Source organism: Aythya marila (genome assembly GCF_965140915.1).
Source record: "Aythya marila genome assembly, chromosome: 19".
Taxonomy (NCBI): Eukaryota; Metazoa; Chordata; class Aves; order Anseriformes; family Anatidae; genus Aythya; species Aythya marila.
Genome location: NC_139060.1, coordinates 578,547 through 601,035, shown reverse-complemented (window position 1 = coordinate 601,035; position 22,489 = coordinate 578,547). Strand labels below are relative to the sequence as shown.

Here is a 22,489-nt window from a genome sequence, read left to right as displayed (position 1 = left end):
GGGTTCCTTCGTATCCCCATCCCTGGAATGGTAAAATTATGCTACGGTTAGCAGTTCCTGTCACTGTTGGCTGTCTCTGACTTGATGCAGCTGTTGTGGCAGGACACAAATGAAGTTGTACTCTGAGAGCAGGCTGATGTTCTGATCTCTGCACACAAGGCACACTGCAAAGCCTGCAGACTTCGCTGTGGCTCTCCAGCTGGGAGCCAGTTTCGGCAGGACCTTCTAGCTCACCTGCATCTGAATGGCCTGAAGCTGTCTGACTCCTCTGTGGCTGTACATCATCTCCTTGTGTATTCATCTAGTGCAAAGGCAGCATGTTCACAGCATCCTTCTGATGGCCCAAGTCTCCTTAGAACAGGTGGCCATCCCTGCTCTTGCTCGTGTTAGTCTGTCACAAAATTCATCCCTGCAAGTGAATCAAGCTGCTTATCACTGCTGTCAAGCCATGTACCTGGCCCTGTGTGGCACAGTCTGTGCTGAAAGGACCAGGTTTCTCCATACCCAACCTGTGCCTTCCTCCATCCCTTTGTCAAAATACCAGGTAGAAAATTACCACAAGGACAGATGGACTGGTCATGGCAGTTCCAACCATCTCCAAAACAGCTGTTTCCAGCACCCATGTAGGAAGCTGTACGTCAGTCTTCTGCCTTGAGGTTTAGGAGCTGTCTGATAATTGCTATCCAATTTTATTCCTGGCCAATTTCTGCTTATTTGTTCCTTTGCCAGCACTGTTGTTTAAATACTGCTCCACCTCAGTCCTGTGCAGACAGGGCTCATATCCCGGCTCTGCCTCTCATCCCAGCTCTGCCTCTCTTCTACTGCACAAGCTGTCCCCCGGCCATTCTAGCGGCTGTCCTTGGCACCAGCTCCACTCTGAGTTCATCTTTCTGAGGCTGTGCCAGTCCAGATGAGGTCGTGCCAGGGCTTGTACTTAATGTTTCCCATATAATGCATCTCCTGCTGCATCCTGGGATGGTGCTGGCTTTATTCACAGCTGTTTCTTGTGGCAGACTCACAGCTAGCAGTTGGCTGACTGGTGTACTGGGTCTTCATCATTCCCTTTGATTTATGATGAGCCAAGTGCAAGGAGTGCAATGATTCTGCACTTTGGGGGATTCAGTTTCACCCTATTTCTGCTGCTCCCATAAGGTCATAGCATGTTTTCCCTTGGCTTGCCAAGGCCTTGGGTGGGAACATGAAAAGGTTATCGAAGATCAGGTATTATCAGGATGCAAAATGAACGTGGGAACTTGCAGGTGCCTTTTGAGGAAGCCTGCTCTGCAGAGGGCCATACAGGCTCCTGGAGGTGCTGCGGGACCGGAAAAACAGCTGGAGTGTGACAGGACCTGGTGCAGGACAAGGCAGGCAGGTGGCTGGGTTGGGGACAAGATGTGCGATGGATGTGCTGTCTGCAGCTTCCCTGCAGTTGAGGGCCCTGCTCCTTGTGAGATCCTAGTGCTTGCTTGTCCTTCTGGAATGCCCCTGAGCTCACAAATGAGTGATTCTGAGGAAATCCTGCAGTAGGATGGGCTTAGGGACCAGTTGCTGTAACCTAGCAACAGCCTTCATCACGGCATAATGTAATTAATCCAGAGTTGGCTCAGTCTGGTGCTTAAAGATACCAGGACAAGTGGTGGAGCCTTTTTAACTTGAGGTTTTGCCTCCAAAACAAGCCTTCAACATCTCAGGCTTCCAACATGTGCTTGGCCCTAGGATGGCTCACAGTGAGTATCCAGACCTGTCCTTCAACCACTTTCCAGAGAGGTTGCTGAGCAAAGAGAAACAATCCCCTGGTGCCTGGAGAGAGCTGTTGCACTGGAGCCCCATGGGCCCTACGGGCTTGGGCAGACCTTGGCCAAATGAGGAGATGTGAAGTATCTGGAAAAGGTTCAGGTGTGGAGCAGCCTGCAGGAAGCCAGGACGTTGAATCAGGAGGTTTTATTTGTCTACACATATACTGTGCTCAGAACCGTATGAAGGATGCTGTGTTGGGCCGCAACCCAGCCTGCAAACCCATGAACTTGTAGTTACCTCCAAGTATTGGTTGGCTCTGACTGACACTGGGAACAAGGAGGGGAGGCTGGCAGCGTGGCCTCCTCTGGCAGCACAGGTGAGATGGGAGGAGGAGGCTGTTGTGTTCCCAGGTGGCAGGGATGACCTGGGAGGTGCCGCTCTCCTCAGTTCCACCTTCCTGGTGTGCAGCCACCCCGTGCCCTTGTCGTGCTCCAGGCAGGCATGTGCGGGTGGGCAGCATGTCAGCACGGGAGCTCCACCTGTACATGAGGTTTGGCCTGGGAGGCAGATGCAGACAGAGACTGTGCTGGCATGTGCAGGCTGGCAGCAGGAAGGAGCCAGCCAGCTGGGAGAAGAGCCGGCTGGGAGCTGCTAGGAGAAACACCCCTTGTACTGTCAGCAGAAAACAGTTCCAGCGAGAGGAGTTGGACAGGGGGCTTCCCCCTGGCCTTGCTGCCTTGAGCACTGCCCGGTTTAGGGGACACCAGCCCAGCACAAGGGGTTGGTTCATCCATCACAGCAGAGGCTGGTGGGCAGCTGATGTCTCAGGAGGGTAATGAGCAGCGGATGCTGGCATGTGGCACTTGGGAGGGCTGGAGCAAGGCCCTGGGGGGTGCGCTGCTGCTGCTGCTGCTGCACACACAGCCAGGACCCAGCTCCCACCGCCTGCTGGGGCCACACTGAACTCCTTGCCTGCAGGGCTGAGGGCTCCCAGATGGGCTGCAAGGCAGGCTCCGGCTCCGTTCCTAGACCCTGAGGCAGGCAGCAGGACTGGTTTCTCCCTTGTGTCAGCTAGGGAAGGGAGACAATGGGAAGAAGAGAGAGGCTGGAGGAGGGGAGAGCCCCACCACAGCCAGCCCAGGCCCAACAGCTCCCAGCTCCTTGCTTCTCCAGCAGGGCTTGGCTGTTCCTTACTCAAGCGTCACCCCCAGACTGGAGGCTCAGGGCCCAGTGAGCATCAGCAAGGGGCCAGGCAGGCAGGGCAGTGGGCAGGGGTCCCATCCTGGCTAGGGCATCCCCACATTGCCATGGAAAATGGAATTTCCCAGCAGCTTGTGGTGGTGATGCCTGCAGAGAGGTGGTGGAGAGAGAGCCTTCCCTGTGCCCCTTGCCAGGGGGGTTGAGCAAACGTGGAACCCTATTTTCCCAAGCCTGCCTGTGCCCCTCTCCCCCTTACCCCCACCTGTGGATGGGGCAGGGGACATGAAGGCTGCTGGCCCCACCAAGGCTGCTGCAGTCCCCAGCAGGCTTCAGCGCACTGCCCTGCTTGGCTGCCCATGCAGCGAGGATGGTGACAGGGAAAAATGAGCTTGGAGTGAAGGGAGGGTATCAAATATTAATCCCTGCTGTAAATTCAGCAGTGTGGGAGGGAGAAGAGCAGTGCATAGCACACCTGGTACCTTCCCGGTACCGTGCATGAATCACACACAGGCCCCCGGACCCACTGTCCCCTGGGCCCACAGGGGCACAGCACTGGATGCCCATGGCTCCATTTCCCATGGGGTGGCTATGGCAGGGGGTGCTGCAGCCCCTATCCCCATGCTGTTGCCCTGGCGCTGGAGCCCTCTGCTGGATGCCGCTGCAGTGTCGGCAGCACTCATGGACAGCGAGCAGCCCAGGATCACACACAGCCAGGGACTGGCAGCTGCCACCGGTCTCACCAGCTCTAGGGCACCTGAGCACTGCAGGCAGCTCTTGTGGTCACATTCTCCAGGTCCTGAGGTCATGTTCAGTGACTTGGAGAAACACAAGCCCTGAAAGTTGCAGAGAACCAGCAAGAGCTGAACAGAGCCCTGGAGTAAAAACTTTCTCTTTGACCAATCTCTGAAAAGCACCCAACAGCGGTGTCTAAGCTGCCAGCCTTACCCAGCCCCAGCTGTGCTGATACCACAGCCATGAGCTTCAGGGGGATCAGGGAATGGATTTGCTAAAATAAACAAAGCAGTGTTGGTGGTGTTGGCAAGTGCAAGGCAAGTCCCAGGCTGGTCCAGGGCCATACTAGGTGTCCTGGCTACAGCACAGACCCTGCATCACCTCTGAATGCTCAGTACAGAAACCTGACCCGCTCCCGCAGGCTGTGCGCTGGGGTTGTGTGGATGCTTCTGCCATGTTTGGGAGGGCAAGTACCCTTCTGCCATGACCCAGAAACCATCTCCACGCCTACCTTGCTGGAGCCACTCGTGCTTGATTGGAGTCATGCCCTGGCCCCGTTTCTCACCAATCACCCTGTGAGTGCAATCACCCTGACGCCAGGCTCTATCTCACCGGTGTCCCCGGGGCCAGGCTTGCGGCTGCCTACACAGCGCTGTCATTTCCAATTGCAGTCCCTGTGCTGAGCTGCTTGGCCCACACAGGGGCTGCTCGCATCCTCTTATTGTGCAGCCATGCATTTGGGGCTGTGCAGCCCTTCCTGGCACAACTCATGGGAATATCTGAGCTGCCAGTCCAGGTGATGTGGGGATCTGCCACATTGCTCACATGCTGTCCGGGGCAGCCCCAAACATCCAGAGGGTTGGATTCACCTGCCTTGTTCCCTGGGCTTGCAAGGGCAGCCTGTGGGAGGGAGGCTTGGCCCTAATCTCCCCAGGCTGGGCGTTTTGGGGATCTGCCTACCACGTAGCTTATGCCAGCCTGTCACATCCCGCTGAACAGATCCTGGGGTGTGACCTGTACTGGCCTGGCTGCCCGGTCCGTCACAGCTGGTGGGTCTGCAGCTTCAGCACAAGGTACATCCATGCTGGTGGGCATGCACTGTCTTGCCAGTGCTCAAGACAGAGATGGAAGCCACTTCTATGTTTAATTCCTTTCAAATTATTTTTTTCTCCCATTTCCTTCTGAGCCTCGCTGCAGCGCCAGTTCCCTTTGCTCCCTCAGACCTGGCCATGCTGGGTTCCCCTGGCTCCAACACACCCAGTGCCCCAGTCCCACTGCCAGCCTGACACCAGAGGGCTCCCAAAAAAGCCACCTTGCTGCAGAATGCTCCCTCACTGACTGTGCTTGCTTCCTCGGTTAGTCTTGGGCCATCCTGGTAGAATGCAGCAGCATTTCACAAATGCCCAGGAAGGTCTTTCTAGCTGTGACATTGCCCAGCACTGGCATGGCCAGAGCTGTCCTCTCCCCATGTCCACACTCCATGTCCCCCCTTCCATCATGTCAGTCAGTGCCGGAGGCTGGGACCCAGAGAGCTCCCATCCCAGCAGAAGATCTGAGGGCTGTCCTGCACCGCTCACCTGATTCCCCCCTGGGTCAGCATCTCAGGGCACCCACTTGGTGCTCCAGCTCCTGCCCCAAGCTGTGGTGCTCAGCACCAAGGGGCCTCAGGGGCTGTTGCCATGGCAGGTGCTGCCCTGAGCAAACTGGATATTGCATCTCTAGCACAAGTTGGGAGGGAGCTGGGCTTGAAGCCAGGCAGCAGCTTGTGAATCCAGCCAAGCCCAAAACCTTTGAGATTTTTCCATTTCCTGCCATCCAGAGATGGGGCTGCCTCTGCTAGGTCGCCCTGTTTTTGCAGTCACTCCCTTGCCACCTACGGGGCTGTGCCGGTCAGAGGAAGGCACTGATGAAAGTGAGCAGGAGAGATGGGGGTGTGGCGGGACTCGGTGGCCCCAGCACCAGGGCCAGCAGGATGGCAGCAAGGAGGTGCCCGGCTCTGTGGCAGCCCCAGTGGGATGGGTGGCCCTCAGGGCTGGCAGGTGACCCATGGGTGCTGCCTGTCTGTCCCCATGCCTGCCCCTTCCCACGTTCCCAGCTCCCCATGCTGTCCCATGGCTCCAGCACAGCAGGCTGGGTCAGCTGTCCCCATGCGTGGTGAGATGACCTGGTGGCACTCAGCACGGGGACATCTTGATGAACCCGCAGGTGCAGGTGGAGGCTGGAGGGGTCCGGCACACTGCGGGGCAGTGGGGATTGACCCCTGCAAGCAGCAGCTCCCTCAGCAGAGTCAGGGTAAATGGGGCAGTTCAGGGAGGCTGGAAATAGAAAAAATGTCTCCAGATACCTATGTCCCACAGCACTGTGGGAGAGGGAGCACAGCAGGGACCAGCACTATGGACTTTGCATCATGTTGGCCCCAGTGGACTGGTCCTTGGGGAGGCCTGGTGTGATGCCCCCTTCCCCACAGGCTGCACAGGTTGGGGTTGAGCCCCCTACCCCCAAAGCCGAGGTTGGTCCTGCCTGAGGTGGCCAAGGGAACAGCTGGTCACAGCCCCCTGCATTTCCCAACCTGAAACAGCAGCCACATGGGGGGAGGAGACGGTCCCACTGCCCCTCACCACAGGGCACATGGGGACACAGTCCAGCCTGCTCACCGCCACTGAGCCCCATTGCCCTTGGGCAGCTAAGGCTCTGTAACAGCCCTAAAGTGTGGGGCTCTGAACGGGTGACAGCCACTGTGAACTCCCACCCGCCCTGGCCCTTGCAGGTGTCACCCAAATCCACAGCTGCAGGGGCAGAGGTGGCACTGCAGGGGATGCAGACCCTGTGCCCTTGGTGCAGGCATCTCGGCACCTGCCTGGCAGCAGCATCCCCTGCATCAGGACTCTGTGTGTTCCCCACAGCATTTGGTCTCCTGCATCTTTTGCGTGATTTACATGGATTTTACCCCTTTGCTTTCTGGCTGGCTCCCAGCCAGCACTGCCTTGCTTGTCCTGCCCTCCCTTTGCAGCTGCAGATTTACACCCATCTCCGTGGCTGTGTGGGGTGCTGAGCCCCCCCGAGCTGCAAGCTGGCCTGGCCCAAGCACCCACGTGCAGCAGTGGCAGTGTAGCGAGCCTCATCAGGGCTCAGCTCAGGCATGGGGCTGGCTGGCGCAGGGCTGGTGGCAGGTGGGGAGCAGATGGAGCAGCGCAGCAGGGGCTGCAGGGGCTGCAGGGCTGGGAGCTGGGCAGCAGGAGCAGCCGAAATGAGCGCTGTGTCCCGCAGGGAAGAAAATGGAAACGCTGAGGGGGAGTGACAGGGCCCCGGGCACCAATGCCCTGCATTGAGAATGGGCTTTGCTCACCTGTGCTGCGCACAAGAGCTGCCCCTCTCAGCATCTGCAGCCATTGTGCCCTGCTCATTTGTGCAATGAATTCCTGGGGCTCAGCTCTCTCAGCTGTCCCCACAGCACCCCTGGGAGCACAGGGGCAAAGTGCCCATGGCACATTTCTGCAGGGAGTCACAATGCCACCACCAGCACAGACAGGTGCTGGGTACAGCCAGGAGGTGTATCCCTGGGCCCCCCGCCCCCTGGGTGCTCAGCAGCAGTGGGGGAAGGTGAAGGATCCATCCATCCATCTGTCCGTCCCTGTGCACCACCACCACAGTCCCGGAGATCACGTGAAAGGACATCTGCACTGGGTCACCATGAGTCAGTTTCCAGACCTGAGCACAACTGCAAGCACTCGGTCACTGGCGCTGCCCGTGCCCGTCGCTGCTCCCTGCAGCAGGCACCATGCCACGGCAGCCGACAGTGCTCCCGCTCCGAGTGCACCCCATGTGCGCGTGTGCCTGGGCATGTGTGTGTGTGCACATGGATGTGCGGGCATGCTGCTGGCACGGCACTGACTCTAGTGTTCCTCCGCTCGCTGCAGACACACGAGAGTACAGAGGGATGCTTGCGGTGCCGCAGCAGAGGGAGGACGGATCTTTGCTGTGGAGGACTTTGAAATGCAGCAAATCCCATGAAAGCAGCTGCTGTGCAGAGACGCGTGCAGGCAACAGGCCCGCAGCGCCGGGCTCGGAGCTGCCTGCGACCCCCAGGCCACCCCGGCGGGTCCCCAGCGCCAGGGCCGCTGGCCAGGGCCTCCCGCCGGGGAGAGAAGGGGGTCACTGAGCCAGGGCCCGCCCGCTGCGGCCGTCGTGCGCTGGCAGCCCTCGGGCACGGTGCCCGCCCGTCTCGGCGCCTGCCGCGGTGTCACCTGAGTGCCCCCCCCCCGGGGCTCCGGCCGCCGCGGGCAGAGGCAGCCCCGTCGCGCCGGGGAAAGGATGGGGATGGGGATGGGGGGGGATGGGGATGGGGACGGGGATGGGGACGGGGACGGGGATGGGGATGGGGCCGGGCTGAGCCGAACCGAACCGAACCGAACCGGGGCCGGGCGGGGGGCGGGGGGGGCGGTGCCGGGGGGTGGCCCCTGTCCGGCCCGGCCCGGCCCCGGCCGGTAACTCCGCCTGCCGTATTTATGCGAAAACAAGCAGCGGAGCCGGGCGGCCGCGGCGGAGCGCCGTGCCGTGCCGTGCCGTGCCGTGCCGTGCCGTGCCGTGCCGTGCCGTGCCGTGCCGTGCCGTGCCGTGCCGTGCCGTGCCGTGCCGTGCCGTGCCGTGCCGTGCCGTGCCGTGCCGTGCCGTGCCGGACCATGGCCACTAGGGCGGTGGCGGGCCGACTGTAGCGCGGCGGTGGGGATGGAGCAGGGGGGCCGCCGAGGCCGCTGGTGCGGAACAGGTAAAGAGGGGACAGAGCGGAGGGGGGGGGGGGGGTTCGGGGCCTTCAGCACCCCAGGGACCGTCTCCTTGCGCCCCCCTTGGTCCATCCCATCCCATCCGATCGCATCCCCCCACGCTTCTCCCGTGCCCCACTTCCCCATTCCATCCCCCGTCCCCCCCGGGCCACCGCAGCCCGGCCCCCCCGCCCTCCTCATCCCATCGCATCTCCAGCCCCCTTCCAGGACAGCCCCGTCCCCACCCGCATCCCGTCCCCCCGGGGCTTCCCACCCCATCGCATCCCGTCCCCGTGCCCCCATCCCACCCCACGGCAGCGCCCATCTCGCCCGGGGCCGGGCTCAGCGCCCCGCGCGGCCCAGCGGGCCCGGAGCCGCCTGGATGCCGGAGCGCAGCGCGGGGGTGCCCGGGGCCACCGCCCTGGGGCCGCCGGGGAGCGGCGGCGGCAGCGCCTGGGGCAGCCCCGGAGCCTCCCGGCCGCGTCCCCCAGCCCCGCCGGGGCGCCCGCCCCACGCAGCCACCCCGGACCCTGGCCCGGGCCCTGAAAGCCACGCGGGTGACAGCGGCTGCGGGAGGGACACCGGACCCGGCGATGCTTCCCGGCCCCAGTGCCCGACGCCCCCGGCTCCCTCGGCCATGCCTATCTGCGGATGCTCCCCCAGGGTGGGAGCCCCCAGCACCCTTCCCTGCAGGAGGGAACGGGGCTAGGTCTGGGGGCTGGGCAGGCGGGGGACACCGGGGTGGCCAGAGGGGTCCTTGCACCTGCCCGGCAGGTGTCACTTGCGCCATATCCAGATGCCAGAGCTGAGGCTTGGGGCACTGCCCTGCACTGGGGCTGGGTCCCCATGCTCCAGCAGGGTGACACCCCTCCCACCTCCAGGCCATGCAGGTGGGGCAGGGAGTGCAGGGGCACCCATGGGTGCTGGGGCAGGGAGCTACAGGTTCCAGACAGGGGCTGTGGGGGGTGCCCTGGGCACAGGAGCTGGGGGCAGGGGCACAGGGAAATGGAGGGGCCAGAGAGCACTGTGTAATTGACATGTGCATGGGGGCCGGGGGCAGTGGGTTCCCTCACTGGGGAACCTGTGCGCTGGCAATGCCCAGGGCAGAGTGTGCAGGCAGCACTGGCTGTCAGCACCCTCCTGGTGCGTGCATGCAGCACGCAGGCCTGGGCTGTGCTCAGTGTGCACAGGAGGCAGCACACTGGTGGTGTGTCCAGCATGGTTTGCACAAGCCCTGTACTTGCAGTGCAGAGGGTTCCTGGGTCACATTCTGATGCATGCACACACACAGTGCACCTGAGGCCGTGGATGCTGCCAGCGTGCTGGCAGCAGCCACAGGGCCATGCACAGGCAGTGAGCTCAGTGCAGCGCAGCGTGCGCCAGCAGCGTGCTCACGCTGTGTGCGGTGGTGCAGCCAGAGTGTGCTCGGTGCAGTGCACATGTAGGCAGCTTGCACGTAGCACAGGCAGGGGGCGTGCTGGCTGTGTACCCCGAACAGGGCACCCATGCAGCACACTTCAGCACGCTCAGCAGGCCGGGTGTGGAGCAATGCCCAGATAGCACGCACAGAGCATGCACTGGCAATGTGTGTGGTGCAGTGTGTGGCGGTGCTCAGTGCTGTGCCCACCACCAGCACGCTCTCTGTGGGCATGGGGAAGGACGCAAGCAGGGAGCAGCAACACTTGTGGTGCCCGGGCAGTGCAGTGGGCACAGACACTGGCACTGCACAGCCCCTGTACCACCCATTCATGCCACATGTGGGGAGCAATCCTGTTTTGGGAGCTTCCCAAGGGCAGTGGTGCTGGGGATATACAGGATGTGGGAGGATGGAAGTGACCCTGCTCACCCCTAGGCACTTGGTACCTGAACAGTCCTGCCAACTCGGCTGTCCCCATGGCTCAGGCCCTCCTCAGGGGCCCTGCTGAGCACCACCTGAGCAGGGTGGCCTGTGTGACACTGGTGTCTGTCCCTGCCACATATGGCCTCAGCATCACCATCCCGTCTCTGACCCCAGCACGCAAAGCTGCAGGTACTCCCCGTGCGATGCTGCAAAGCCCTGGCTCCCCCTGGCCCCCCACTGCGCAGCCGCCCCACCAGCCTCCCCATGCACCCACGCTATCCTTGCAGAGGAGGAATAATTGGGGGAAACCATAGCAACCCTGGGCGGCACTGAACCGCTGCTGTCCCCGAGTTCCCCCACCAGCACGGCCTCACAAGGCTTTGCAGGCAGGGGATGCTGCTGGGGCAGACAGGGAGGGGACATGCCCCTGCGGTATAATCAGAGCAGGTGTAACGTGTCCCCCCTACATGTGCCCCACTGTATAATGCAGTGCCCGTGGCTCCAGTGCATGGGGGAGCAGGCAGTGGCTCACCAGGGCTGGGCCTGGCTGTGGTTGAAGGATCCACCTCACTGCCCCCTCTGCCCCACAGCCCCAGCAACTGCCTGCCCTCATGGCCGGAGTTCCCGGGACCCTCACGTGCCTCTTTTATTTTGCAGTGCTGGGATGGAGCCACCACAGGGCCCTCGGCCAGCTCAGCCCACCCACCCAGTCCCTGCTGCGGCCGGACCAGGTAGGACCCTGGCCCGCAGGCCACAATCCCCTGCCCGTGAGCTGCCCTGACACCATGGGGATGGGCTCCCCAATGCCACTGCTGGCATCACCACAGCAGGGGGGTGCTGCTTCCCTGTGCCCTGGGGCCCTCCCAAAGGCACCTCCTGACCTTTTCCAGACTGGCCTCAATGTCTCCCTGGCCACTGGGCTCCTCATTCCCTCCAGGGACATGTCCCCTGCTGCCTTCCCCCCAGCCCCCCCAGATTCACCCCTTGCCTAGCATCCATGTCTCCTGACTTCAGGACAAGACAGGGGTTTATCCAAGTGGGAAATGAAGGCTACAAGGAAGCCAAGGCCTCTGCCACATCTCTGCTTAGTTGATACTACTGCTTGACAAATAAAGTCTGTTACTTTTCTCCCTGAAATACATTCCCTGTGGTCCTCTGCTTCTGTTCAAAGCAAAACACATTTTGATGGCCTTTGCCATGCAGCTTTGTTGTTTCCTGGAGCTGCTCGAACACACTTATGCTTCCATGCCTCCTGGCCAGGTGGCCAAAAAAATTTTGTGAGTGTTAAAGATGGTTGGTGTCCCCACTGTGGGCAAAGCTGTCTGTAAGCACACTCGGTACCAGTTACAGTCTGCAGACATTTTTCAATGGTCTTGCAATGAACATCCCTGCAAAACCCACCAGATCCTCTGGGACCTTGTCTTCTTCCCTGGTCACTTTGGGGGTGTCAGGATCATGCTGATGTGCCTCCTCGTCACATGTGTGGTGGGGGACTCTGCCCCCCCCAGCTGGGAAGATCATCCCACAGCAGACAGCAGCTTGCAGCACCACAGGCACTGTGCTGGTGCCTGGTGTGCACTGGATCCTGTGTCCTGTGTAGACACAGGAGCTACAGCCCACCAGCAGAGACATGACCTGGTGCAGGACAGCCTGGGACATGGGAGAGGACAAAGCTGGAGGGCACTGAGCGAGCACAGCCCCTCCAGAGCTGGATTATTGGCAGGAGTCTCAGGTGCACAGGTAGCCCAGGGGTGCTCCGAGCCATGGCTGGTGGGGAAGTGGCAGAGAGTGTGGTGAGTGCTCACAGTGCCTGCCCCTGAGTGATGCTGCTGGCTGTGCTGTGCTGCCCACAGTGCTGGGATTGGGTGCATCGTGTGTTGGGACAAGGGTGTGCAGTCCAGGCAGACCCCCCTGGCTGCTTGGATGGTCATGGTGGAATGCCAGGTACACGTTTCCCATCTGCTACAGACCCGCCCCTTACTGAGTCCCCCAACCACTGTTCTGAGCTTTATTGTGATGCTGCAGGATGGTCCCCATGTCCTGTGCCCTGGCCACAAAAGCTGGGGCACGGAGGTCAGCAGACTCCTCTCCCTATGGTGAGCTGGTACAGCAGTGCCACGCAGCTCTTTCTTCCCAGGTGCACCTGCAGGTGCTATGGCATTTGGTCCTTTATTTGTACTCTGGATTGCAAACTTCTCCGACTGGTGTTTTTCTGCTTCTCCCCGCAGAGGGGAGCAGCCTTCTAAAAGCAGCAGCGGAGGCTGAGACACCCCGATCTCCCAGCTCTGAAGAGGTGGCTGAAATTCCCTGAGCCAAGGGCTGTGGGGCTTTATCCTGAGCTGTCGTGGCCCCTGAGATCCTCGACAGGATTTAGGGACCTTGTCTGTTCTCTTGCAGGGCCAGCTGCCTTCCTCTGAGGTCATCTGAAGGGGACTGGTGATAGAAGTGTCACTTTTAAGATGACACGAACAGACCCACCTGATATCCTGGTGTCTACGGTGTACCAAGACATAAAGGTGGCCTCCACAGCCCCTGGGGATTCGATCGTCTGCCAGCCCCTGCCACGATGTGATGCCTCCATGTCCTCCTCCCTGCCCCGCGAGCCGCAGCCCTTCAACAAACGTCACTGCAGGAGCTTTGACTTCCTTGAGTCACTGGACGAGCAGCTGGGCACGCCCCCGGCCATGGAGCGCCCCTGCCCACATCCCGGCACTCCTGAGCCTGTGCCGGGGCTGCCAGGCAGGCGCGTGCCTCTGAAGCCAGACCCATATGGTGGCAGGGCCCCCCCGCCAGCCAGGGAAGCTTCCCGGGGTGAGCCAAAGAGGCGAGCCCGGTCCAAGAGTGCGCCACGGGTGAAGTCCACCTTCACGCCAGTGCCCATCACTGTCACAGCATCACCACCACCAGCCCGGCGTGGGCGGGAGGCCCTGCGGGTGGTGCGGGAGACGTCCCGCACCGAGCCTTCACCGCGCCGTGAGAGCCACGTACCCCTGCGGGCGCTGGCCAACGAGGTGCACCCCATCAAGCTGCAGCCACAGCGCAGCAGTGTCAGCCGCATCTCCCCGCTCTGCGTGGGCAGCAACTGCTTTGAGGAGGGGCTGAGCACCAAGGTGGGCGCCAGCCCCCATGTCAAGTGCCGGGTGGATATCAAGCCAGACGAGGCGGTGCTGGTGCACACCGCTCGCAGCCTGCGGGCCACACACAGCAGGCCAGAGCCACCGCGCTGGCCCCGCACGCCTGGGGCTGCCCGCAGCCTGGCAGTGCCAGGGAGCAGGCAGGTGTCCGTGTCCCGCACACCCACACCAAGTGACTCCTACAGTGGGGAGCCCCCGATCCTGCCCTACCCTGGTGAGTTCTATGAGGCTGACCCCCGGGCGCTGGCATACCAGACAGTGCCAGTGCCGTCCTCACGGGACTTCAGGGAGTACCCTGAGAGGGGCTGCATGACCTTCTCAGCCCCCAGCGTCCCCACCAAGTTCTTCTACGCGGAGGAACCAGTGCGGTGCCCCAGCCCCGCTGTGCCCCTGCGGAGCTCAGGCTATGCCAGTTACCCCTACCCCGGGCGCCATGGCCCCCCGCAGCACTTTTATGCAGAGGACCCAGCCAAAGCCGCTGTCCACACGGTGCCACCCCGGACGTTGTATGTGGAGGAGGCACGGGGCTTCCCCGTGCAGGAGGCACCCACCCATGCCTTCTATGGAGAGGAGCCCCGCTTCTATGCGCCCCGTGGCACCCCCATCAAAACCATCTATGCTGAAGATGCCCGGACATACCCAGCCCTCGGCTCCTCAGCCAGGGTCTTCTACGCTGAGGACTACGGGAAGTACCGTGAGCGGGAGATGCTTTCACGGACATGCCCTCCTCCCCGCAGCACCCAGCCCTTGCACTTTGGCGACTGGTACTGCCCCGAGCGGAGCACGCTGCCTTACCAGAGCTTGCAGGTGTCGCGCTTTGCCCCACAGCCAGCCGGGCGTGAGGCCATGCTGTCCTCCTGGCACGCCAGCTACAGCACTAACCCCCCGCGGCTGGCCCGGGACAGCCAGCACTACTCCAAATCCTGGGACAACATCCTGGCACCTGCAGCACGCAGGGAGGACGCCCTGCAGCGTGGGCGCAGCTACGAGAACCTACTTGCCCAGGAGCAGCACCGTGCCTTATCCCCTGATGAGCGCCGGCAGCCAGTGGTGATCAACCTGTCAAGCTCACCCAAGCGCTACGCTGCCCTGTCCCTCTCAGAAAGCTCCATCCTCGAGCGCATGCATGCTGACGGCAGCCGTGGCCCCCTGGGCCGCTCCTGGTACGTCACGCCAGAGATCACCATCACTGACAATGACATCCGTGCCAACGGGCTGGGCAGGAGCGAGAGGCGCTCGGCCAGCTGGGATGTGCTGGATGCAGGGCGGGAGCAGACACCCTATGCTGTGCCCTGCGCCTCACAGCCTGTCTCCAAGGAGAGTGGCTCAGCACGCCAGCGTAGTCTGGAGCAGCTGGACGAGCTCATCACCGACCTCGTTATCGACTACAAGCCAGCACCAGGCCACCATGCTGGGGACAGGGACAGCATCGCTGAGCAGCTCAAGAAGCTCCTGAGCAGCAGTACCCCGGGGCCACCCCGGCGGAGCGAGGGGAGGAAGGTCCCTCCTGGAGCACCTGAGGGGCTCCGGCCTACAAAGGAGCAACCGGGTCCCAGCTCCTTTGGTAGCACCCCGCGCCCCCAGCCCTCCCCGCCAGCCAGCGGCACCTTTGAGAAGCCGCTGGAGAACTGCTCGCCTGACCTGAGCGCAGAGGAGGACGACATGATGATGTGCTCGAATGCCAAGTGCCGGCGGACGGAGACCATGTTCAACGCCTGCCTCTACTTCAAGTCGTGCCACAGCTGCTACACATACTACTGCTCCCGGCACTGCCGCCGCGAGGACTGGGACACACACAAGGAAAGCTGCGTCTATGGGCGTGTGGGCAGCGTCTGCCGCCACGTGCTGCAGTTCTGCCGGGAGAACACAGAGGTGCACAAGGCCTTCTCGCGCATCGCCAAGGTGGGCTACCTGTCTCGAGGCCGTGGCGTGCTCTTCCTGGGCTTCCCCAACTCGGGCTCGGCTGAGAACTTCCTCCAGTTTGGCCTGGAGAGCCTGCTCATGTCCCCTACCTACCTGTCCCTGCGGGAGCTGGACAGCTACTCGGACAACCTGGGGGACTATGCCCGGGAGCTGCGGGAGACTGGCAACCAGTATGACCCTGATGAATGTTTCCTCTTGAATGTAACCGTGGCCGTGGCACAGAAAGTGCCAGAGAGGCCGTCTCCAAAGATGCAGGTGCCAACGGTCAGGAAATATGCCAAGGTGGCCTTAGCCTCCTCCAGCCCTGAGAAGAAGATCCCGAAGAAGGAGCGGGACATGGAGACCTTGATCCTGACGCCACCGCCCGGCACAGCAGACATCGACAAGGAGGGCGAGGAGGGCCGCAAGGCGCGGGAGGTCTGCTTCATCAACATCCAGCGAGAGCTGCGCATCCGCGGCGTATTCCTGCGGCACGAGTTCCCCGCTGTCTACGAGCAGCTCTGCGACTTCGTGGAGAGCAACAAGCGCTTCACCCCCACCACCATCTACCCCATCGACAAGAGGACAGGCAAACAGTTCATGTGCATGATCATGGCAGCCTCCGAGCCCCGCACCTTGGACTGGGTGGCCAGCCCCAACCTCCTGGATGACATCATGTGAATGTGGCGCGAGGACCCCCCCCAGCCCCCGTTTATCCCCTTCTGTAGATAGGCGTTTTCCCGTCGGTGCGGTGGGACGGGCACCCTCTGGCTGCCCGCGGGCGCGCTGCCGGGGGCTGCTCGCAGAGCTGCTGGGCCGGGGCAGCTGCGGGAGGGGGGAGGGAGGAGCCGGGGCTTACCATGGGGCACGGGGCACCGCTGCTGCTGCTCGGTGCCCCGCAGGACCCTGCAGATCTCCAGCTGCGGCGGCCGGGGCCCCTCCGCGCCTGCCCACGCGCCCTTCCCGTGCCCAGGGCCCCAGCCCCAGCCCGGCGCTCCGGGACACGTCCGTCCCCGGGGGGGGGGCGGGTCCCAGGGCCCCGCTGCGGCACCGGGAGGAGCCCCCCGAGCCCGAGGGCACCCCAGGGCGCTGCCGGCGGCCCGCGGGGCTCCACGGGGCTGCCGGGGACGGCGGCCGGAGCCGGAACGGGGCCCGGGAGGCGCGGCCCGGGGTCGGACCGGCCGGAGGGGGCGGGGCAGGGCCGGGACTGGGCCGCCCCACCCGAGGAGCCCCGCCCCGCCCCGCCCCGCCCCGCCCCGCCCCGCCCGGCGGCTCCCGCGGAGCCCCGCCCGCAACGGGCGGAACGGGCGGGGCCGCGGGGCGGGGGCCGCCGCGAGAGGGGCGGGGCTGGCGGCGGCCCGGGAGCGATGGCGGCGGAGGCGGCGGCGGCGGCGCTGGGGCGCGTGGCGGACGTGGAGATCGACGGCTGCGGCGTCTTCAAGTACGTGCTGCTCAGAGTGCGGCCCCGCCACGCCGGCACCGCCGCGGCCGGGAAGGAGGTGGTGCGGGGCCACGGCTGGGCCGAGTACCACGGTGAGGGGCGGCGGCGGGCGGGGCGGGGCGGGGGTCGGGCCGGGCCGGGGTCCCCGCAGGCGGGCCCCAGCAGCTCCATCCCGCCCCTCCCGGAGCCCCGCGGTGCCGGTAGCGGTAACGGGCGCTGCCCCGGCCCCCGCGCCGGTCCCCCGGCCGCCTGACCCCGCGGCCCGCTCTCCCCGCAGCCGATATATACGACAAGGCGGCGGCGGAGCTGGAGCGGCAGGGCTTCGACTGCGAGTGCCTGGGGGGCGGCCGCATCTCCCACCAGCAGGAGGAGAAGAAGATCCACGTCTACGGATACTCGGTGGTGAGTGGCCCCGCCCGGCGGCGTCAGGCTCCGGAGGTGCCCGGCTTTGAGGCCAGCCCGGCTCTGAGCCCAGCTGGGGCATCCCCGACACGGGTACGCCGGCGTCGAGGAGCTCTCCGTGGATGTGGCTCCTCCTTTCTAATGGCTGCCGCTGAGACAGCACAAATGGCCGCACTAGTCCTGCCGCGTGAAATGAGGCAGCAGCTGAAAGGGGGAGCACTGAGCCAAGGTGCAGAGACCACGGATGAGTGCGTGCTGAGCTGGGGGTGCCTGCAGGAGCCACGTTTTCTACCCTGTGGCTCCACGCCAGGTCCACCTTGGGCAGACAGTGCTCAGCTGCCTCCACAGATCTGTTTCCACTTCCTGAGTGGGTCCTGAGGGGCTCAGGGTGGAGGCCATGCACCTGTGTACCCTGAGAATGGTGTCAGTGATGGCAGCTCTGGTTCTGCTGGCACCTATCACCCAGGATGGCTCTGGAGCGGTGAGGTGGCACAATGCCTGGGCGGGCGCCGTGCTGCCAGCACCAGGCTGAGCTGCACGCAGTTTCAGCCGGTGTCACATACTGATCGGAGCCAACAAGCCTTTCACAGACAGGGGATCAGTGGCATCTTACATGGCTGTAGGTTTCTCTCAGAGCATCCAGTTGCTTTGAGGTGTCTCAGCTGCTTGATAAGCTCTTATAGCGATAAGCATGCCTGCTTTACTTTTGGATTCTCCTTCCTCTTCCAGGGCTTTGGGCGAGCAAAGCACTCGGTGACTACAGAGAAGCTGAAAGCAAAGTATCCAGACTACGAGATCACTTGGGCAGACGAAGGCTATTGACGTGATCTGGTGGGGCAGCAGCACTGGCACCAGCCTGGAGCTGGTGGGGCCACCTCCAGCACTTGGGAAATGGCAGCAGGGGCCCTGTGCTCAGCAGCACTCTGGGCTCCACTGTGTTTTCCTTGGCATTGAATTCACTGCACTGATGAGCTTCCATCCTCCAGGGGAACTTGCCCATCTCCACCGTCACTGGACTTCCCATGTACCATGGACTCTTCCCATCTCCCTGCCACAGAGCTGCAAAGCCCTAGAGTTTAAGTCCTTACCTGGTTGAAGCCGGTGGGCACTCAGCCCTGGCCTCCCCCCAGCACGGATTTGTCCCACGTGTATATGAGGATTAAACATGTTGGGGAGCACCACTGGCCCTGCTCATCTGTGTGTTCATGGCTCAGCTTGTTCCTGCATGTCTGGGGAGTAACTGGGCCTGCTATTCTTCACAATGGGAATGAGCCCCTGCGTTTCCATCTCTACAGAGATCTGGAAGCAGCACCTAGGAGGCAGCAGGGTGCATGTCAGGATGAGCCTTGGGAGCAGCTGAGACATATGGGGTGGGCTGTGAAAATAGTGCCTGTCCTCCAGCCCTGAGGATACTGAGCAAAACAGGCCAGAAAGAGAGCTGTGAGGGAACCTCTTGGAGAAGGCAACAGGTTTCCATGACTGAGTAAGGGAAGGGCAGAGCAGGCACGCAGACTCCCTAGACAGAAGGAGCACTGCAATAGCAGTGGCCCATGGAGCACATCTATCTTCATATTCTGTTCCTAGCTTCTGAGACACTGAGGGCATAGCTGCCAGGGAGTGTGGTTTGGAAGAACATGTCCTGTTCCTACCCAGGCAGGACACCTGGAGATGGAGCATCCTCCTTGAGTTCAAGGGCAGCCGGCGCTGGCTCCTGCTCCTCAACATTTCCCAGCTTGCTCTTCCAGGGGCACTCTGATTGTAGTTCCACAGTGAGGAGGATGGGGGTGGTGAAAAGCTGGGAAAAGCTGCTGGAGACTTTGGTGGTAGGAGAGCTCAAGGGGCAGGATGCCCTCTGGCTGTCTCGTACAAAGGTAGGGCTGGAGAAACCTTACCTTCCCAGGCAAGCCTTTGGCCTGACCCCAGCCACTGTTTAACTCAGCTGTGCTGCTGTGTGCGTGTAGTCCCTCTACTGGACTGAGGTTGGTGTTGAAGGCCAGGCTGTGACACCTTTTAGTACTGGTCTTCAGCAAGTATGCTCCCAGCTGCATCCTGACTGCTGTCTGTGTGGCTCCCTGCCTTCCCCAGTTTGTGCTTTCAGGGGATGTGTGCGACGTGGACAGAAATTAGAAGCACAGAATGGTATGGGTTGGAACGGACCCTAAAGCCCATCTAGGCCCAACCCCCCCTACCACCAGCTCAGGCTGCCCCCAGCCCCCATCCAACCTGGCCTTGAACACCTCCAGGGATGGGGCACCCACAGCTTCTCTGTGCAGCATGTTCCTGTGCCTCACCACCCTCAGAATAAAAAATTTCTTCCTTATTTCTAAATATAAAAGTATACCCTTTTTAGTTTAATGTCATTAAACTTGTCCTACATTCCCTGATAAAGCATCCCTCTAAGTCAGGGTCTTGCCACCCTCACAAGGAAAGGATCAAACATGATCAGAGATGAGGAACAGAGTCCTGCTCACATTTTATAAGCAAGGAAGACCTTGACATTCAGATCTGGAGCACAGTGGCGCAGTGCCCTGGAAAAGCAGCTCAGTTGATTCCTTCCTGGTCAGCAGGGTCCTATAGAGGAGATGTGCAGTGTTAGTGAGACCTGACATTCAGTCCCTGTGCCCCATGTCCTGCTTCAAACTTCTCATGTGCAATAGGGAAAAGTGTGCAATGATGGATGGGCATCATGGGTTGGGCTGGGGGTGCTCCCAGCATTGTTGCAGGGCCCACTGCATGACTGGTGGCTCAGGGCTGGAGCTGTTTCCTGGGGAGGATGGTGTCCAAACATGCCATTGTACAAGTTGGGGGGTAGGAGGGGGAGAACACCAGGAACCAAGCCCAGGTTCCCAGGGCATGCACTGGGCCCGCTCAAGATGGAAGATCATCCCAAGACAATCAAGGAACTGGACAACCTCTCCTATGGGGAGAGCCTGGTACAGTTCAGCCTGAAGAAAAGGAGACTCAGAGGGGTCTCATCAATGTGTATAGATACCTGGAGGGAGGATGCCACGAAGACGGAGCCAGGCTCTTGTCAGTGGTGCCCAGTGCCAGGACAAGAGGCAGTGGACACAAACCGGAGCACAGAAGGCTCCCTTTGAGCACCAGACCACCCTTCTGTGCCATGCGGGTGGTGGGGCACTGGCACAGGCTGCCCGGAAAAGTTGTGGAGTCTCCAAAGTTGCATGGACATGGTGCTGGGCACCCTGCTCTGGGTGGCCCTGCTGAAGCAAGCGTTGGACCAGAGGGACCCAGAGGTGCTTCCAGCCTCAGCTATTCTTTGTGATTCTATGTGAAGAGCTCTGCTCTCACAGAATCATAGAATCACAGAATTTCTAGGTTGGAAGAGACCTCAAGATCATCGAGTCCAACCTCTGACCTAACGCTAGCAGTCCCCACTAAACCATATCCCTAAGCTCTACATCTAAGCGTCTTTTGAAGACTTCCAGGGATGGTGACTCCACCACTTCCCTGGGCAGCCTGTTCCAGTGCCTCACAACCCTTTCAGTGAAGAAGTTCTTCCTAACATCTAACCTAAAACTCCCCTGGCTCAACTTAAGCCCATTCCCCCTCGTCTTGTCACCAGGCACGTGGGAGAACAGGCCAACCCCCACCTCGCTACAGCCTCCCTTGAGGTACCCATAGAGAGCGATAAGGTCGCCCCTGAGCCTCCTCTTCTCCAGGCTGAACAAGCCCAGCTCCCTCAGCCGCTCCTCGTAGGACTTGTTCTCCAGGCCCCTCACCAGCTTTGTCGCCCTTCTCTGCACCCGCTCAAGCACCTCCATGTCCTTCTTGTAGCGAGGGGCCCAAAACTGAACACAGTACTCGAGGTGCGGCCTCACCAGAGCTAAGTACAGGGGGACGATCACCTCCCTAGCCCTGCTGGTCACACTGTTCCTGATACAAGCCAGGATGCCGTTGGCCTTCTTGGCCACCTGAGCACACTGCTGGCTCATATTCAGCCGACTATCCACCATCAACCAGGCTCTCTGCAGGGCCTGGGTGATACCACCCAGCAGTCGTGGGTCACAGAGTCCAATTCCCTGCACATGAATGGCTGTTAGACATCAAAACCTGGGAGGGTGTGGGAAAGGAATTTAGAGGTGGCTCTGTGATGTTTCACACGTCCCTGAATTAGAGATAATGAGGAAACAAATGGCAGAAACAAAAACTTGAGCAACGTTGAGATAAAGTAAATTGGCCACAGTGATAAGGTGAGCTTTGGGGCAGTGGCCAATTGCTGGCTGGCTCCAGGCGTGTCTGAGAGTCTCTAACCAATTGTATGACAGATTCAGGCATGTGGGCAGCATGTGGGGCTATGGGATAAGTACATGTAGTGGTGAAAAAGGCAAAAAGGGCAAAAGTCCTTCAAGAGCCATCAGGAGTCCATGTCTTGCATCCCTTCAGGAGGAGGGCGTGAATAGGATGGAGGAGCACAGCTTCCCTTCAAGCCCCTGAATTGCTGAGGTTGGAGGCACCTCCAGAGATAGCCTAGTGCAACCCCTGCTCAGGCTGGGTCAGCTGTAGGGGACTGCTAAGGGCTGTATCCAGAGGGGTTTTGAGCATTCCTGCAGATGGAGACTCTGTAACCTGCCTGGGCAGCCTGTTCTGGTTTTGATGGCCTTCACCATAAACAATTTTTTTCTTAAACTCACATGGCATTTCATGTATTAGAGTTTGCTCTCATAGTTCTGTCTCTTCCTTGGGCACCCTGTTCTGAGAAGAGCCTGGCTGCCTTGTCTCCACCCCCACCATGCTGAGCCTTCTCCAGGCTGAGCAGCTACACCTCTTGCAGCCTTTCCTCCTGCGAAAGATGCTGCAGAGCCTTCATCATCTCCAGCCCCAGCTGGAGTATGTGCACATCTCTCCCCAGTGCTGAGTGGAGGGGAGGGATCGGCCCTGCGGGAGATGCTCTGCCTGGGGGAGCCCCACAGCCTGATGCCTCCTTTGCCCGGGGCCCATCGGCAGCTCCCACTCAGCTCGGTGCCTTCCTGGGCTCAGCAGGGATCCTGCCCACAGCCTGAGGGAGTGGCACGCAGGGTGCCCTGACTGAGGTGGCTGCTCCATGGGAGGGCACAGGGTTTCTCATAGAATCATAGAATACCCCGAGTTGGAAGGGACCCATAAGGATCATCGAGTCCAACTCCTGGCACCACACAGGTCTACCCAAAAGTTTAGACCATGTGACTAAGTGCACAGTCCAAACGCTTCTTAAATTCCAACAGGCTTGGTGCAGTGACTACTTCCCTGGGGAGCCTGTTCCAGTGTGCGACCACCCTGTCTGTGAAGAACCTCTTCCTGATGTCCAGCCTAAACTTCCCCTGCCTCAGCTTGGCATCATTCC

General features: G+C 61.2%; 2 protein-coding genes across 2 annotated transcripts; both read left to right on the top strand.

Annotated features, from left to right (window-relative positions):
- The first annotated feature begins 8,344 nt into the window (after positions 1–8,344).
- AJM1 (apical junction component 1 homolog) lies at positions 8,345–16,172 on the top strand. Its single transcript, XM_082775277.1, has 3 exons — positions 8,345–8,434; positions 10,927–11,000; positions 12,667–16,172. The coding sequence occupies exon 3, from the start codon at positions 12,729–12,731 to the stop codon at positions 15,984–15,986; it is 3,258 nt and encodes a 1,085-aa protein (XP_082631403.1). The 5' UTR covers positions 8,345–8,434; positions 10,927–11,000; positions 12,667–12,728; the 3' UTR covers positions 15,987–16,172.
- A 465-nt stretch (positions 16,173–16,637) lies between these two features.
- On the top strand, positions 16,638–18,332 carry PHPT1 (phosphohistidine phosphatase 1). The gene is made up of 3 exons (XM_082775630.1): positions 16,638–16,838; positions 17,024–17,148; positions 17,878–18,332. The coding sequence occupies exons 1-3, from the start codon at positions 16,673–16,675 to the stop codon at positions 17,968–17,970; spliced, it is 384 nt and encodes a 127-aa protein (XP_082631756.1). The 5' UTR covers positions 16,638–16,672; the 3' UTR covers positions 17,971–18,332.
- The last annotated feature ends 4,157 nt before the right edge of the window (positions 18,333–22,489 follow it).

Excerpts from the sequence above, each read along its gene's own strand:
- AJM1 (XM_082775277.1), top strand. The coding sequence starts at position 12,729 with ATGACACGAACAGACCCACCTGATATCCTGGTGTCTACGGTGTACCAA.
- PHPT1 (XM_082775630.1), top strand. The coding sequence starts at position 16,673 with ATGGCGGCGGAGGCGGCGGCGGCGGCGCTGGGGCGCGTGGCGGACGTG. Across the intron at positions 16,839-17,023 it reads CGGCTGGGCCGAGTACCACG|CCGATATATACGACAAGGCG; the intron begins GTGAGGGGCGGC and ends CTCTCCCCGCAG. Across the intron at positions 17,149-17,877 it reads ACGTCTACGGATACTCGGTG|GGCTTTGGGCGAGCAAAGCA; the intron begins GTGAGTGGCCCC and ends TTCCTCTTCCAG.